Genomic DNA, 15,669 nt, shown 5'->3' on the forward strand with positions numbered 1-15,669 from the left:
AGAACAGTAGTGTTCCGCGAAAATCTTCAAGCGCGAAAATCTTCAGGCGCCAATCCTTTGCCGCCCAAAGTCACCAAAAATTCCAATCGCTCCATCAAAATCAGAGGCGCCAGATCTCCCAATTACTTCGCTCGAACTGGAGCTTGATATCTTAAGCATTGCGAACTGATTTTGCTTGTTAATGGATCGATTTCTCGTGTCCTAGAGCTTCAATCATGCACACCAGGTTTGTTCCTCTCTCTCTCTCTCTCTCTCTCTCTCTCTCTCTCTCTCATTGAACCAGCGCACACACCTAGCCACTTCAAAATTAGAGTAAGAAGCTTTCGATCATGTATGATTAAGCAAACCCAGCCATAAATCTGGACATTAGAGTGAGAACCCTTCGGACATGCACAAACCCAGCTACTTGGAAAACGATTATCTTATATATACCGACACATATGTAACATTAAGCATTTTTAGGGTTTGATTTTGGGGGTTTGTGATTTTACATTGTTTATTAGAAATTACAGGTTATTTTTTAGGGTCTATGTGCTTAAAAGTTCTACTTTGTATAAATCTTCATTTTATATACATAGTTTGTAGAGAATATACCAGAATTTATTTTAAATAATATGGTCTCCTACCCTAGGTTTTATGAAACAACTATAAAGAAAATGTTTGAAGAGGTCCACTGGTTGTGTTTTAATGGCTTGGTTGTCCTTTCCCCAAATCACTTGAGTTAATATTATATGCTTATTGATGTCAGTGTATAAATGGTCTGTTTTTGTTAGTTTATCCATTAACTTTTGTTTCTTTACTAATCTCCTAACCTTCATCATTCATCTGCTTTGTCATTGTGCATTTGGAGAAGAATCAAAGCCATATTTCGACATATTGCACCTACAGAAGCAAACAATCAGTTTGGAAACTTCTCACCAGGTTTGATTTGATTTTTGCCTTTCATTCTTACCGACATATAAGGTTCGGGCTTTACTTATTTCATGGTAGCTATTTCGAGTTAAATGATGTCATAGAGTTACTAGCGAATTTTTTACAAGAATGTGTGATTTGTTGGTTATGGTTGTGTTGTCTTTATTTTTTACTGATATAGCTAAAGCTTGGTTTTTGAGATGAAGTGTTATTGATAATTGTTGCTGCTATATATGTCACTTGTTAACTGGTGCTAAACTTGGCCTTAAGGCAATGGCAATATTTTTTTGGAGTGACACAGTAATAGGAACATATCCAGCACCACCAAACAATTGAACCTGCTTTAGTTGGACTTGCTTTACTTGAATCTGCATTGTGGGAATCTGTATTCAATCTGTTTCAGTTGCTTGAACTGCATTGAACCTGTTTTTGAACTGCATTGACTCTATTTCAGTTGCTTGAATCTGCACTGAATCTGTTTCACTTGCTTTGGACAGCTTTGGAAAAGCTTTGGCACTAACAGTTCTTTACTTTGACTGTGTTTTGAACTTGAATATGCTATAAGTTGTGTTTCATTCACTTTAGTTTGAATGTGTTTTGAGCGTGTTCTTTTTGTTTAGCATTCACTTTCACACTTTGGCATTCACATTCACTTTTTACTCTGAATCCCATGAACTTTTTGGGATGCCATGTTTCAGCCACATTAGTCTAAATCACATTCACATTTTATGGTAAAGAAGTCAAGCTACAACCCATTTTTAAACCTCATCAATTGACTAGAGGAAATCCAGTACATTAAATTCATCTTGTTAGGCAGGATTCTTAGAATAATGTTAGGACACTTGAAGGGGGATTAGGAATAAGGTAGTTTGATTAATATAGTTGTATTTGGGTGCCTTAAAAGGTGGAAAAAATAAATCTCCGTTTGTTGTTTCCTTTCCTCCATCAAGTGTATAGGATAGATACTTTTATAAGCACATGCAACTACAATGTCAAACAACGGTTAGAAATCTAATTTTTTATGTAATTTGCCTTCACCTCTTCTTTGTTCATCGATCCAAGTAAATGTTTTATCATTTGATTACATCATTAGTTTAGAGAACGAGAAAGTCTGCCTCTTTGTCCCAACTTATATCCAGTAGTAACTTGCATGACTCTATACCACGCATTGGGTACGTAGCACAATTACTACTCCTATTTGTATCTTCTCTTTCTTTCTTTCATTTTTTTCCCTGTGTTTGGGTAGGATATGCAAATTGATTGCTTGGAATGTTGTATAACCCAAATGGAACATAAACATATATAAAGAGCTCTAACGTTTGCCCAAATATCTATCAGTGAAATTGTACACGAAATTTTGAAAATGATATGAGCAATATCCAAAAGAAAATATATATATGAGCCTGTATTATTAATTAATTGCTGACCAAAACATGGATTGCAATCTAAATTTTAGATGGGTTGATAAGCCATGTATCCCCATAGATGTAGTTGGTTCCTATAAAAGGCTCGGCCTCTTTGTCTGTCAATAAGCGTGCCCACGACACTCTTCTAGTGAAATTGGCTCCTAGGCCACTACACTTGTATTCTCCATAATAAATAGTCCTACAAATTAAGTGAGAGAAGAGAATGATAGGAGTTAGTGAATTTGAATTCAAAATACAAATATCATACAACTATGATTTTGTGTCATTTTAAATTTTGCAATGGACTTACAAATGACGCTCTGGGTGGCCCAGTCATGCCATCCTTCGGGACGAACAACATTGTCCCTGTATGTGTAAGAGAAAATTACCCTGGAGCGATCACCCCATGCTCTTCCAAGGTAAACCAATCCACTCCCAGTTACCTTACAATCTTGGAAGGAAAACCCACTATCCCATGAAGATCATTGGGGTTTTTATATGTTTCATTCATCCGATTAATGTCATGTTAGCTAGGGCTTTGCATGGTATGCCTCAGTACAAGAACTTTATACTGTACTTTAAGTTTTTCATGGACTTTGATGCAAGTTAGAATTTCCTTCTTTTTTTCTTTTTTTTTTTTGTTGTCTTGTTTGACTTGATTATTTATTTTACACGTACCCACATGACTAAACTTTATACTGTAGTTTAAGTTTGTTTGGGAGTGCAGACTTTTTTTTTCCGATCGGTTTTGTTGTGTTTGGGAATTTGGGCTTTGTTTTGTTTGGTCTTTTTTGTGATATTATGGTTTGCATGTTCGATTAGAGTAATGAATAGCTCAAAAAAGGCCCCTAATTTATTTATTCCAAGTAACCTTTTGTCTGTGGTCCCCCTTTTGCTTCTTTATGAAATCCTTAAGCCAAGAATGTTTTTCAATATGAAGTATGCATTCTTATACATCATAACTGTTGGTTAAACCCCCAAAAACTTACTAACCAATCCCAAAGATGTAGCATCAATTGGTTTTTGTAGCAGCTTAGATAATCCATTTAGCACCTCCATACTGAAAACCACTTCAGTCTTGATTGTATTTTCAACAAGAGTCATGTTTTTTTCTGCTGCTAAACCATACTGTTCGCTGCTGTGAAGAATCTGTAAGCTGCATTGTTTTGTATATATGCTGCTGTGTTTCTGCTATTGTTGTGTCTACTACTGCTGCTATGTTTCTGCTGCTGTATCTGCCGTATCATAGAACATCCAGATTTGGATGTGAAGGCATCACAGAGCAGTGTAATTGTTGTTGTTGCTGCTGCTGTTTTTCTACAGCTGCTGCTGTCCCTGTTTTGCTGCTAATTTTCTGTTATGGCAATTGTTTTTCAAGTCAAGATGGTGTAGCTTGCTGCTTTTTCCTATGGTGTATAGTCTACTGCTGTTTGTGTGCAGTTCGTGAGGTGTAGCTCTAGGAAACGATGGGGGGCTATACCTTGGAGCTTTAGGTTTTCTGCTATAGAAGTTGTTCTTTCATACCTTGGAGCTTTAGGTTTTTTGCTATAGAAGTTGTCCTACCCTACCTTTTGTGAAACAACTATAAAGAAAATCTTTGAAGTGGTCCACTACTTGTGTTTTCATGTCTGGGTTCTAGTGTCCCCAAATTATTTGAGTGAATATAACATGCTTATTGATGCCGATGCATAAATATTGGTGTAATATTGTCGGTGCATAGTTGTGTTTTAATGACTGGGTTGTCGTTTCCCCATATCACTTGAGTTAATATTATATGCTTATTGATGTCAGTGTATAAATAGTCTGTTTTTGTCAGTGTATCCATTAACTTTTGTTTCTTTACTAATCTCATAACCTTCATCATTCATCTGTTTCTTCACTGTGCATTTGGAGAAGAATCAAAGCCATATTTCGACATATTGCACCGGCAAAAGCAAACAATCAGTTTGGAAACTTCTCACTAGGTTTGATTTGATTTTTACCTTTCATTCTTACCGAAATATAAGGTTTGGGCTTTACGTTTTTTTGTGGTATATTTCGAGTTAAATGATGTCGTACAGTTAGTAGCGAATGGTATACAAGAATGTGTGATTTATTGGTTATGGTTGTCTTTATTTTATAAAATAGAATGTGGACCAGGGAGAGAAATTAAAGAAAAATTGATGAAGTCTTACTGATATACCTAAAGCTTGGTTGTTGAAATGAAGTTTTACTAATAATTGTTGCTGCTATATATGTCACTTGTTAACTGGTGCTAAACCTGGGCTTAAGGCAATGGCAATATTTTTTTGGAGTGACACAATATTAGGAATATATTTGGCACCACCAAAGAAAACCTCCTTCGTGTCCAGCCTTCGCATAAGCAAGTGCAAACTGAGCACAGGATGTTACACCAACCACAGCCCCAGCCTACATCCTCCGATTCAACACTCTGAAAATGATCAACATAGCCTAACAATATACTTGCCGAATTTTTAGAATTTGATTCCAAACATTTCCTCAACAACAGCATCAACCTAGGTTCAACCTGGTGGAAGGGCAATCTTATCTATAGACCAATTAAATAGCAAATCTTTTCATCAATGTGACTGTCTCTCGCACCACTTGTCCTTTCATCACTCCTTAAGACACTACTTTTAGGGCTTTCTCGAGCATTAGTTTCATATGCCATGTCATTGATAAATAGCAGATCTTTTCATCAATGTGATTGTCTCTTGCACCACTTGTCCTTTCATCACTCCTTGAGACACTACTTTTAGGGCTTTCTCGAGCATTAGTTTCATATGCCATGTCATTGATCACCTGATTTTTCTGATGGTTAGTTGTTTGGTGAGTATGAGAGGAACCATATGATGTGGCACATATATTGTAACATGCACAACCTTGAGTATTTTCAACTCCTATCTTAGAGATCTCTGGAGTACTAATCCAGAAGAAAATGCTGAAAAGGTCCTATTTCTATGCCAATTGAAATGACAGAAATTGCTCAAGATGGATCAGTTTTGTTTTGTTTGTAATAGTGCTCCTATTTGCCTTACTATTCTGGTGATGTTTTGGGAGGGATCTTGGCCAATTGAAATGACAGCATGCACTTCCCTTTTTTTCCCTCTCATAATCTTGGTTTTGTCTTTGTTAAAATGTGTAGCTTAATAGGTGCCACTTTCTTTGCCTTTATGTATTGGACCATTAGCTCTTTTGCTCTTTCACTATTCTTGTACATATCTCTAAAGCTAGTTGTTCGTAGTCTTTTATGTATAGTCTTAGCAACGTCAAAATCATGAATCATAATTATCTTTTACCCTATTTGCACAACTTATGCACTTAGAGGGTTTGGATTTCTTGCTTATTGCCAAGAATGATATATGTCCATGTATACTTCATGAGGATTTTGCTTGTATGATTACCTCATATCAGGAAACAAGTTGTCTGCTGTTAGGATGATGGACAAAGATTGGGTGCGTTTGATTAGGTAATAAAAATATACCTTCAGGCTACTACACAAAAAGTGGTTGTATATTATTAAAGTGTTTAACATATTTTCCTTCAACATTGGTAGATCCACTGATAAGTATATGAACGCAGCATCGAGTTTTGTGAAAATGGCTAACCAAAATGTCGGAAATCTAGGAAAGATTCTATGCCCTTGCAAAGATTGCCATAATTTAAGCCACCACTGTCTAGAGGATGTTTATGAGCACTTAGTAATAAAGGGAATGGATCCTACATACACAACTTGGTTTCATCATGGGGAGCACCCAAGTGCAATTGAAAACCCTAAAGAAGTGGAAATGTCGGATGCTTATAACTTGTATAGTGCGGCATATACACGTGATGAAGAGCATGTTGAACCACGGGAAGAAAAGAGGGACGAGTTTGCAAAATCATTAGAAGATGCTGAAACTCCATTGTACCCAGGTTTCCAAAACTATACGAAGTTATCAGCAATCGTAAAATTGTACAAGCGTAAAACTGATAATGGGTGGTCTGATGAGAGCTTTAGTGGTCTTCTGGAGGATCTACATGATATGTTCCCTCCGGATAATGTAATGCTAGACTCCATGCAAGCTGTTAGAAAATTTCTCAAAGCATTTAAACTGGGTTACGAAAAAATCCATGCTTGTGTGAACGATTGTTGCTTATTCAGGAAAGAGAATGCAGAGTTGGAGAATTGCCCCAAATGTAATAGTTCAAGATGGGAGGTAGATGTACGCACAAAGAAAATAAGAAAAGGGGTTCCTGCGAAAGTTTTGAGATATTTTCCTATAATATCGAGGATTCAAGACATGTAAAGGTCAGCGGAGATGGCTAAAAATTTGAAGTGGCACTCCACTCATAAAAGCCAAGATGGAAAGATGCGCCACCCAGTTGATACCCCCACGCGGGAGACAGTTAATTCTAAGTGTCCGTCTTTCGCAGAAGACCCACGCAATCTAAGGCTTGGTCTTGCTACTGATGGTTTTAATCCATTCGGCAATTTGAGCTCTACGTATAGTTGTTGGCCTGTTATGTTGGTTATATACAACTTGCCACCTTGGTTATGGATGAAGAGAGAAAATGTTTTATTGACATTGTTAATCCCAGGACCTAAGCAACTCGGTAATGATATTGATGTGTATTTACAACCGCTCATTGAGGACCTACAATATTTGTGGAGCAGTGGTACAAGTATTTATGATATACTCACGGACTCTAGGTTCAAGTTGAGGGCAATTTTGTTATGGACAATAAATGATTTTCCAGCATATGGAAATCTTGCTGGGTGTAAGACAAAGGGTAAAACTGCATGTCCAATATGTGGAGAACATACACACTTTTTATGGTTAAAATTTTGTAAAAAGATGATATATATATGGGGCATAGGTGCTTTCTTTCACCATCCCACCCTTTTCGAAAGAAGAAAGCATGGTTTGACGGAAAGGAAGAGAAAGGGAAAAAGCCTCCAATCATGACTGGCCGTAGGATTTCACTTGCTCTTAAAGGTTTTAAGAATGATTGGGGAAAAGGCAAAAAGCGAAAAGGTGGAACGTCAAAAAGAAAGCGAGATGATGAAGATAAACAAATGTGGAAAAAGAGGTCAATCTTTTTTGATCTACCATACTGGGAGGCAAGTGTTATTTAAATGCATTGTCATTATATTAATATTGATTTCATGTTATGTTCTAGTAGGTTTTATGAGTTGGTATCTAATTGTCTGCGTAGGAATTGCCAATTCATCATAACTTAGACGTAATGCATATCATAAAAAATATTTGTGAGAGCATTATTGGCACGCTATTGGATATCATTGGAAAATCTAAGGATGGCCTAAATGCTCGCAAGGATTTACGAATTTTGGGAATAAGGAATGATTTGCATCCAGAAGAGCGAGGGACAAAAACATACCTTCCTCCAGCTCCATATACTCTTTCTAAGGCTGAGAAACAGATTTTTTGCAAGAGGTTATTTGATTTGAAATTACCTGATGGATATAGCTCAAACATTGGGAACTGTGTATCAATGGATGAGTTGAAGGTTGCAGGTCTCAAATCCCATGACTATCATGTGCTAATGCGACAATTGTTGCCTGTAGCCTTAAAAGGATTGCTACCAAAGGGACCTAGAAATGCAATACTTCGCGTTTGTTCATTCTTCAATAGGTTGTGTCAAAGAGTCATTGATCGAGAAGAACTGGAAGCCCTTGAAGATGAAGTTATGGAAACCTTATGCATGTTTGAGACGTTCTTTCCTCCCTCATTCTTTGACATCATGGTTCACTTAATAATTCACTTAGTACGAGAAGCACAACTTTGTGGTCCTGTTCATTACCGTTGGATGTTCCTTTTCGAGAGGTGAACTCTTATTTACCTTTTTGAGCATCATCATTTATAGTTATACCATTTGAATATATTTCCTTCGTGTTTAGACATATGAAGATTTTCAAGGGAAATGTTAGGAATCAAGCACGACCTGAAGGTTGCATAGCAAAATGCTTTCTTGCAGAAGAGTGCATGACATTTTGTAGTAGACATATGAAGAAACCTGTGGGAGCAGATTACCGAGAAAGGCCGAAATCAAGATCTCGAGAATGATGTAATTCTTGAAGGTCGTCCAATATCAGCTGGCACATCAATTACATTGAGTGAGGATCTGTTGGAAAGTGCACATCGTTATGTGTTATTCAATACAGCAATTGTGGAACCATATTTGGAGGAAGTTTGATAGAACTTTAAATGTTGAATTGGTAGCTTAAGTGGATGAATCACTTCCTTCTTCTTTTTTCCTATTATGATACATCTAGAGGAGCTAAGGCAATCCAATCCAAGCGTTCAACTACAAAAAAAATAAAAGTCTACTTTTGAGGAGACACGCTGACACCTTTTCAAACTGGTTGAAAGAACAGGTTTATGTTTTTCTTTCATTGAGGTTTTTAGGCAAAAAAAATATACAGAAGATAATTATAATTGCGTTGCTTATACTTGAACAGATTCTGATACAATCCTGCCCAAATAAGGAATTGGATAGACTACAATGGTTGGCAAATGGTCCTAGAAAGCAAGCAATGAGCTACACTGGTTATATCATCAATGGGCAGCGGTTTCACACAAAGGATGCTGAAAAATCAACGCAAAATAGTGGTGTTTCCATTGATGCAACAACCATGTGTAGAGCAAGTGTGAAGGACACGGCGCAAGTTGTTGATGTAGTTTCATACTATGGAGTGATCAAAGAAATAGTTTTGTTAGATTATCATAAATTCCAACTTCCAATGTTCAAGTGTGATTGGGCAAATATTGGTCATGGTGTTAAGATTGAAGCTGGCTTTACACTTGTTAACCTACACCAAGGTCAGACGCAATATGACAAAGAGCCCTTCATCCTTGCTTCACAAGCAAAACAAGTTTTTTATTCAAGAGAGGCAGACTCTTCCAATTGGTATGTTGTACTAAAAGCACCACCTAGGGGTTTTTACGACATGGAAATGTTTGAAGAAATCGTTGATAGTTCTTCCAGACTACAAGATGTTTCAGCACTTGGTATGGACATTGATGATGATAATGAAGGAGATCAAGTAACTAATGCAAGAGAAGATTGCACGGGCACACTAGTATGATTTGTGTAATTATCGAGTTATTGAAAGGAAATCTTAGTTGGACATTCGCACCTTTAAATTGTCGTGCCTATTTTCAATTGTCGTGTCATTTTGGATAACATATATTTGGTTACTCCTTTTTTTTTCATATCTCTAACTTCATTTGCTATGTCGCTTTATCTATCTTTTGCTACAATGACAACGTAATGTGAGTTACATGCATCTTTTGATCTACTTAACTAATTTCATGACAAGTTTTGCGAACAGGTGCAGCATGTCTCCTAGTAAAGAGTTATCACGTGACTTGCATCATAACCAAACACCGAGTCAAGAAAGTCCTGAGACATTACCAAATGTTGTCCCAAATAGTCCAGCAATAAATGTTGCCCATACAATAGAGTCACAGAAGCTGAAACGCAAAAGAGGGCCAACCAAGCTAAAAACCATTGCTGTCGATGGAGGTGGTCGGATTGAAGTTAAGTTCGACCAGAATGGTCAACCAATTGGTGATGGATCAATCAAGTTGTCTTCTTTCTTAGGGCCTCTAGTTCGAGAGATTGTACGATATACACTTTCGGATTGGCTAAAGCTTCCTTCGGGATTGGCAGCAGTCCTATGGCAATCGATTCAGGTATGGTATAGTGGCCAAGTATTCTATCATTTGTAGAAGTGAAAAATGATATAATTTTCTCTAAGTTACATTCATATTTTCAGGTTAGATTCAATCTTAATGAAGAATGGCATAGAGAATTGGTTTTCCAGAGAATGGTTGAAGTTTAGAGAGCCTCAAAGTCGAGGTTAGTCACAAAAGTAAAGAATGCTCCAAACGAGGAAGCAAGGCTAAAGCTACAGCCTGATAACGTCAAATCACTACATGATTGGAAGGATTTTGTGAAGGAAAAGACTAGTGTAGCATTCAATGTATGTGCATTTGGAATAGGAACAACTAGAGCTACAGCATACAAGGTTGTGATTTTATTTTGTTCTTGAGTTCAGGTTAAAAGTGAAAAGTTTCAAGAGATGAGAAAGAAACAACTGGAGCTGCAACATACTATGAGTCGTAAGGGATATGCACGGTTGACCACTGAGCTGGTAATACCTCTATTATTTTATTCATTATGAAAGATCATCATACTTCCTATTAAAAAGTGTAACTCAAATTGCATTTTGATCATATATGTGTCTTTACTCTAGAAAGCGAAAAAACAAAAGACAAGTAGAGTCGCAGTTTGGGCCACAGGACATAAAAAAAAAGGATGGTCGACCCTCAAACACTAATGTTGCTCAAAAGATTGTGAGGCCATGACTCTTTCATTATTTGTGTGTTTTACTTGTTATATTTATTGACAGTCTCATTGGTCTTTACTTTGGTTTTTCATTATGCAATTTTACAGAATGAAATGGAAAAAATTGAACTGGATGCACAAAGCTCATCTTCGACTAATTTGAAAGAAGATCCTTTTTCTAAAGTGATTGGTCCCGAGAGGAATGGTCGTGTAAGAACATTTGGAAAAGGAGTCACAAAAACAAAATTAACTATATTATCACAAATGAATGGTCAAATGGCTGAGATTCGTGAGGAAAATGTTCAATGCAAGTCTAAAATTGCACGTATGCGGAATAAAATTGACGAGTTAAAGAAAAACCAAGTAAGTAGCTTATAATTTTCTTCATTGGTGGTTATTTCAGACTACTATGACTAATGATGTTTTGTTTGTTTTACTTTTTTGAACTTTCTAGGCTCAGAATCCGGCAACAGAAGGAGCACCAACTGCACCCATTGTTTCTCCCTCGGTAAAAAGTTATTTACTTAAGCATTTGTAAAAAAGTTATTCATTCCTGCTTGTCAGATTTTTGAAAATTATTTGGAATGTTGTGCGCATAAGATGGATAAGAAATGTGACACTTCTCCGCAGAATCTAGAACTGCATATGAATATGATTGTATGGCGTTAATTACAATGCTGATTTATACAATTTGAGCCTGTCCTGTGGAATCCGCATTGCGTGTCTTTTGGTTTAGCACGTAATACATCTTTCTATCAGTGTATCTACAGTTATAAGCATTTTATGTTGGTTTTGGTGTCAATTGTTATCCATTTCTAGAATGCTCACTTTACTTTTCTTTAATTTGGCCGAATGCGTCTTTTATCTCTCTTCTGGATGCACTAGGCACACCATTGAGTTGAACAATCTTTTTCTCCCAAGTGGTAGACCTGCCGTTTGCATTCTCGCTCGGCATGATTTTCCACTTTAACTATCTTGGTTTGTGCCTGAGGTCTTTGTAATATGGAAATCTTTTGGAGCTTCACTAAAGTTGCACGCTAGGGTCGTATGCATATGAGCTAATGTGTGAGGATTGTGTGACAAGACGATGTATTGGTGCTTCAGTTAGAGACTATATAAAGTATTAACTACTAGAGAACCCATTTTAGACCCGAAATGAATCCATCTGGTTTAAATTTGAAACTTCTCAATCTCAACTGGTTAGGTGCTTTAAATGTAGGCTAGTGGTCTGTCGAATAATTTTCACTTGAGGTGAATCGTATGTAGAATTAAAATCAGTTGTCCCTCTTGGAATTAAAATCATATCAATTTCCATTTCACCTCATTCCACCATGTTCTTTGCGCTATACATGATCATGAATATCGTTCTCCTGAATTATTTTTCTCTAACCATAGTATGTTTTAAGCATCTTGTTCATTCCATTCATGTACAACTTTGCATGAGAAGACGAAAGGTTATATAGAGAAACACCCGCTATTAATTGAACAAATAACCAGCAGAACTGGTTGAGGGCATGACTTTAGTCCTTGACGAGGATCCAATAGGTGAAGAAGCAACGGTACTGAACTAGGAATAATTTGGCAATTGATGTTTAAACTTAATTGGTATAGAGATTTCCATACTGCCTCAAAGCCGTGGTGTCTGCCTCTATAACATATGCCAAACATTGAATGTTTACTAGAGGCGAAAGCCAAACCCAATTGGTTTCGATGGTAATCCGTGAGGTTTCATTGGATAGGTGTTATTTGCTTAAGAGGACCTTCTGTCATTGCAGCACAGTTACCAACTTTAATAGCGTCTAACAGAACAGATATAGTACAAGAGAATGAACGTGGGAAGCAGATTAGAGAATCCATCACTTTGAAACCAACAAGACATGAGTCATGATTGCATACCACAACCTAATCATTGTCTAATATTCTGACCATCACACCTACCTATTCCTAGCAATTTCACCATCGACAGAGATATTTTACTTGTTTCAACATTTTTCTCCAGTTTTTATTAACTTTTCTTCCAAATTTTACTTCCTTTTATTTTTTCCAAAGAAGTCTTTATTTTAGTTGATTGCTATGTTATTCTTCCATAAAGTTAGGTGGGTGTGTCCAAAATATTGATCTTCGGTTGATTTACCTTGGATTTTGTTGCATTTGGGAGCTCTGAGAAACAAGTTTGAGGATGGATTTGTTGGCTTTATATTGACTTTCTTTCTTTTGTATTTTGCTTTGCTTGTTTGTTTCAAGTTCAAGCAGAATAAGGGGAAAATATAAGTCCATTGCCAGAGTAACTCATTCTAACTTCTTGCTACTTTCTTAGAAATTAACTAGAGGCACAAACATAATCCACTTGATGCCCAAGCCAGTGAATAATATAATGGTGTATTGCAATCTTAAAAGCAGCAGTTTAAGGATGTATATACACGTTAGTTGTAGCCATGAGAATTAGGAAGAGAGGCAAGTTAGTTTCATGTAATTTCGTATCCTATGTTTGGTAAGTGGAGTTATTCAGATTATCAGTACTTTTAATTTAGTTTTTCACTACACTTACATTGTTGATTTTTGTTGTTGTTGTGTTGCCTTGTTGCTAAAGAGCGTTAACACTACTAACCCACATAGCGGCAAGTGCATTTTGCTTGATTGGATGGGGACGGGAGACGTAGTTGCTGAAGGATGTTGGTCTTCTAGTGATCCAAGTGCAACTGTTCATCATGTTCCCATCGGACCTAACACAATGAGAGTTTGGGTGGTTGTTCCAAAGAAGCCTGAAATGTTTTTGTGGAGGCAAACAAGTTTTATGACTACTATTGAAGAAGCTGTTGGATCTACCGTTGCATGGCCTGCTGACAGGTTCTTATGGAATCTAACCCAGGGTAATGTACTTTTTTTTCCCACTTATATCTGTCAAAAAAGAATATAATTTGTTATACTCCGTTGTTTATAAATTTGGTTAAGTAGAAATTGTTATAACTCCATCAATTGAAATGTTTGCTTTTACCATATGTAGGTTTATGGGTTGATAAAGAAGAGAGAAGGTTTTTTTGTGACTTTTTGTTGAAGATCGATATAGGTATGATCTGCTAGTGCGCTGGTTGTCATGACCGCTTGAAAGGACTATTTTGGTTCGAAGTCTTTTTGTTAATATTTTGGTGCCAAGGCTTAAACTCCACTTTTGGAATACATAGATGTTTCGGAAGGCCTTTTTGTTAATATTTTGGTGCCAAGGCTTAAACTCCACTTTTGGGATACATAGATGTTTCGGAAGGCTTTTTTGTTGATATTTTGGTCTCAAGGCTTAAACTCCACTTTTGGGATACATAGATGTTTCGGAAGGATACATAGATGTTTTGGAAGGCCTTTTTGTTGATATTTTGGTGTCAAGGCTTAAACTCCACTTTTGGGATACATAGATGTTTCAAAAAGCCTTTTTGTTGATATTTGGTGCAAAGCTTTTACTCCACTTATGGAATAGATAGAAATGTGGAAAAGACATGTAGCATACTGATTTTCTTTTATGTAATGGTGATCGCTCTGATGTTTGGAGACATGTTTTGTTGGTTTTTATGCAAATTGCAAATATATTGCCGAGGAGTCATTGGAGCCATTTTGTTTTTTTTGTTAGTATTGTTGCATGAGCAGATGAGCTTGCTAGTCAGATTATTGGGTTGTAGTGTTGTATAAAATAAGGAAAATTGCTACAAAAAGTGTGGCATACATAGTAAGTTTTGTGTTATGGAAGGTTAAACAAACATAGTAGTTTAAAAATGCTATAGCAGCTGTACAATGGTACAAATCTAAAAAACACAGTAGTCCAAAAATGCTATGTTACGTCTAAGATATACAACATTCCAAAAACGCTATAAAAAAACTGCACAATGTACAGCACTTGAAGAACGCTATCGAAACTGCGCACTAGACAGCGGCCCGAAAATGCTATCAAAACAACAACAAAATACAGCAGTCCAAAAACGCTATGTTGGGTCTTAGACATACAGCATTCGAAAAACGCTATGTTAGGTCTCATACATACAACATTCTAAAAACGCTATGTTAGGTCTCAGACATACAGCATTCGAAAAACGCTATCAAAACTACAAAATAGACAGCAGCCCAAAAACGCTATATTAGGTCTCAGACTTTTTATAACGTCGGCTAATACAACGTTTCATAAAACGCTATCTATACCTTTCAATAGCGTTTTTCGACCGCTATTAAAGGCGATTTTTCTTGTAGTGATATACCCAGTTGCCTTTTATACTTCATTCCTCATTCTCACTTTATATCAGAGATTCCCTCTCTCACTCTATATCAGAGATTCCCTCTCTCACTCACTCACTCTCTCTCTCACACTCACACACACTCTCTCTCACTCACAGTTAGAGCTACAACTCCAACCAAACCAAAACTGGGTTGATTCCTACTGCCGTTGTGGAGAAAAAGCCCGCTTGAGGACTTCAAATACAAAATGGATGACAAGCAAATGCAAAACAATAAAAGCCCCAATTTTTAAAGGTTATCGACACCATTGTACAACACCTTTCAAAAAACCCTACTATTCCCAAACAAAAACCCTAACGTATTCATGTATCATATAATATGAACATATACATCTATATTTGCGCCATTTAATAAGAAAATCTAGGATTTTTTTACATATAAAACATACCTTCCAAAGTAGGGTTTGCCACGATCTAGGGTTTGCCACGATCTACAGCTTTTCTGCAGTGTACATGATCCGATGTTCTTCGAAACTTAGGTGTTCTTCACGATCTAGGGTTAGCCATGATCTACAATGCAAGTTGAAGAGGGAGAGGAAGAGAGACAGAGGCGCCATGATCGAGTAGGGTGGAGAGAAATTTCTGATCGAGTGAAGTGTGGCGTATGCTTGTTGCTCCATTTCATAACAAAGGGTATATTTGACATTTTGTTCATTCTGTTAACGGCATTGAGGTTTTTTTCCTTTTCAGTAGATGAGGGGGTGTGTATGGACGTTTTTAAA

At 36.8% G+C, this 15,669-nt stretch overlaps 1 protein-coding gene across 3 annotated transcripts; it reads left to right on the forward strand.

The window, feature by feature from the left end:
* The first annotated feature begins 535 nt into the window (after positions 1–535).
* On the forward strand, positions 536–14,261 carry LOC131334155 (uncharacterized). 3 transcript variants are annotated; one of them, XM_058369054.1, is made up of 10 exons: positions 5,612–8,146; positions 8,221–8,697; positions 8,782–10,018; positions 10,102–10,308; positions 10,384–10,479; positions 10,582–10,681; positions 10,782–11,036; positions 11,128–11,181; positions 13,264–13,543; positions 13,678–14,000. In XM_058369054.1, exons 7-10 carry the CDS (start codon positions 10,788–10,790, stop codon positions 13,752–13,754), a joined length of 660 nt encoding a protein of 219 aa, XP_058225037.1. In that variant the 5' UTR covers positions 5,612–8,146; positions 8,221–8,697; positions 8,782–10,018; positions 10,102–10,308; positions 10,384–10,479; positions 10,582–10,681; positions 10,782–10,787; the 3' UTR covers positions 13,755–14,000. The 3 variants fall into 3 exon arrangements, with proteins under 3 accessions (XP_058225044.1, XP_058225029.1, XP_058225037.1); XM_058369046.1 differs by lacking the exon at positions 10,582–10,681 and having other exon boundaries at positions 5,601–8,146; positions 13,678–14,261; XM_058369061.1 differs by lacking the exons at positions 5,612–8,146; positions 8,221–8,697; positions 8,782–10,018; ... (2 more) ...; positions 10,582–10,681; positions 10,782–11,036 and adding an exon at positions 536–921.
* The last annotated feature ends 1,408 nt before the right edge of the window (positions 14,262–15,669 follow it).

Source organism: Rhododendron vialii, chromosome 1a, assembly GCF_030253575.1.
Source record: "Rhododendron vialii isolate Sample 1 chromosome 1a, ASM3025357v1".
In the NCBI taxonomy this organism is placed as follows: Eukaryota; Viridiplantae; Streptophyta; class Magnoliopsida; order Ericales; family Ericaceae; genus Rhododendron; species Rhododendron vialii.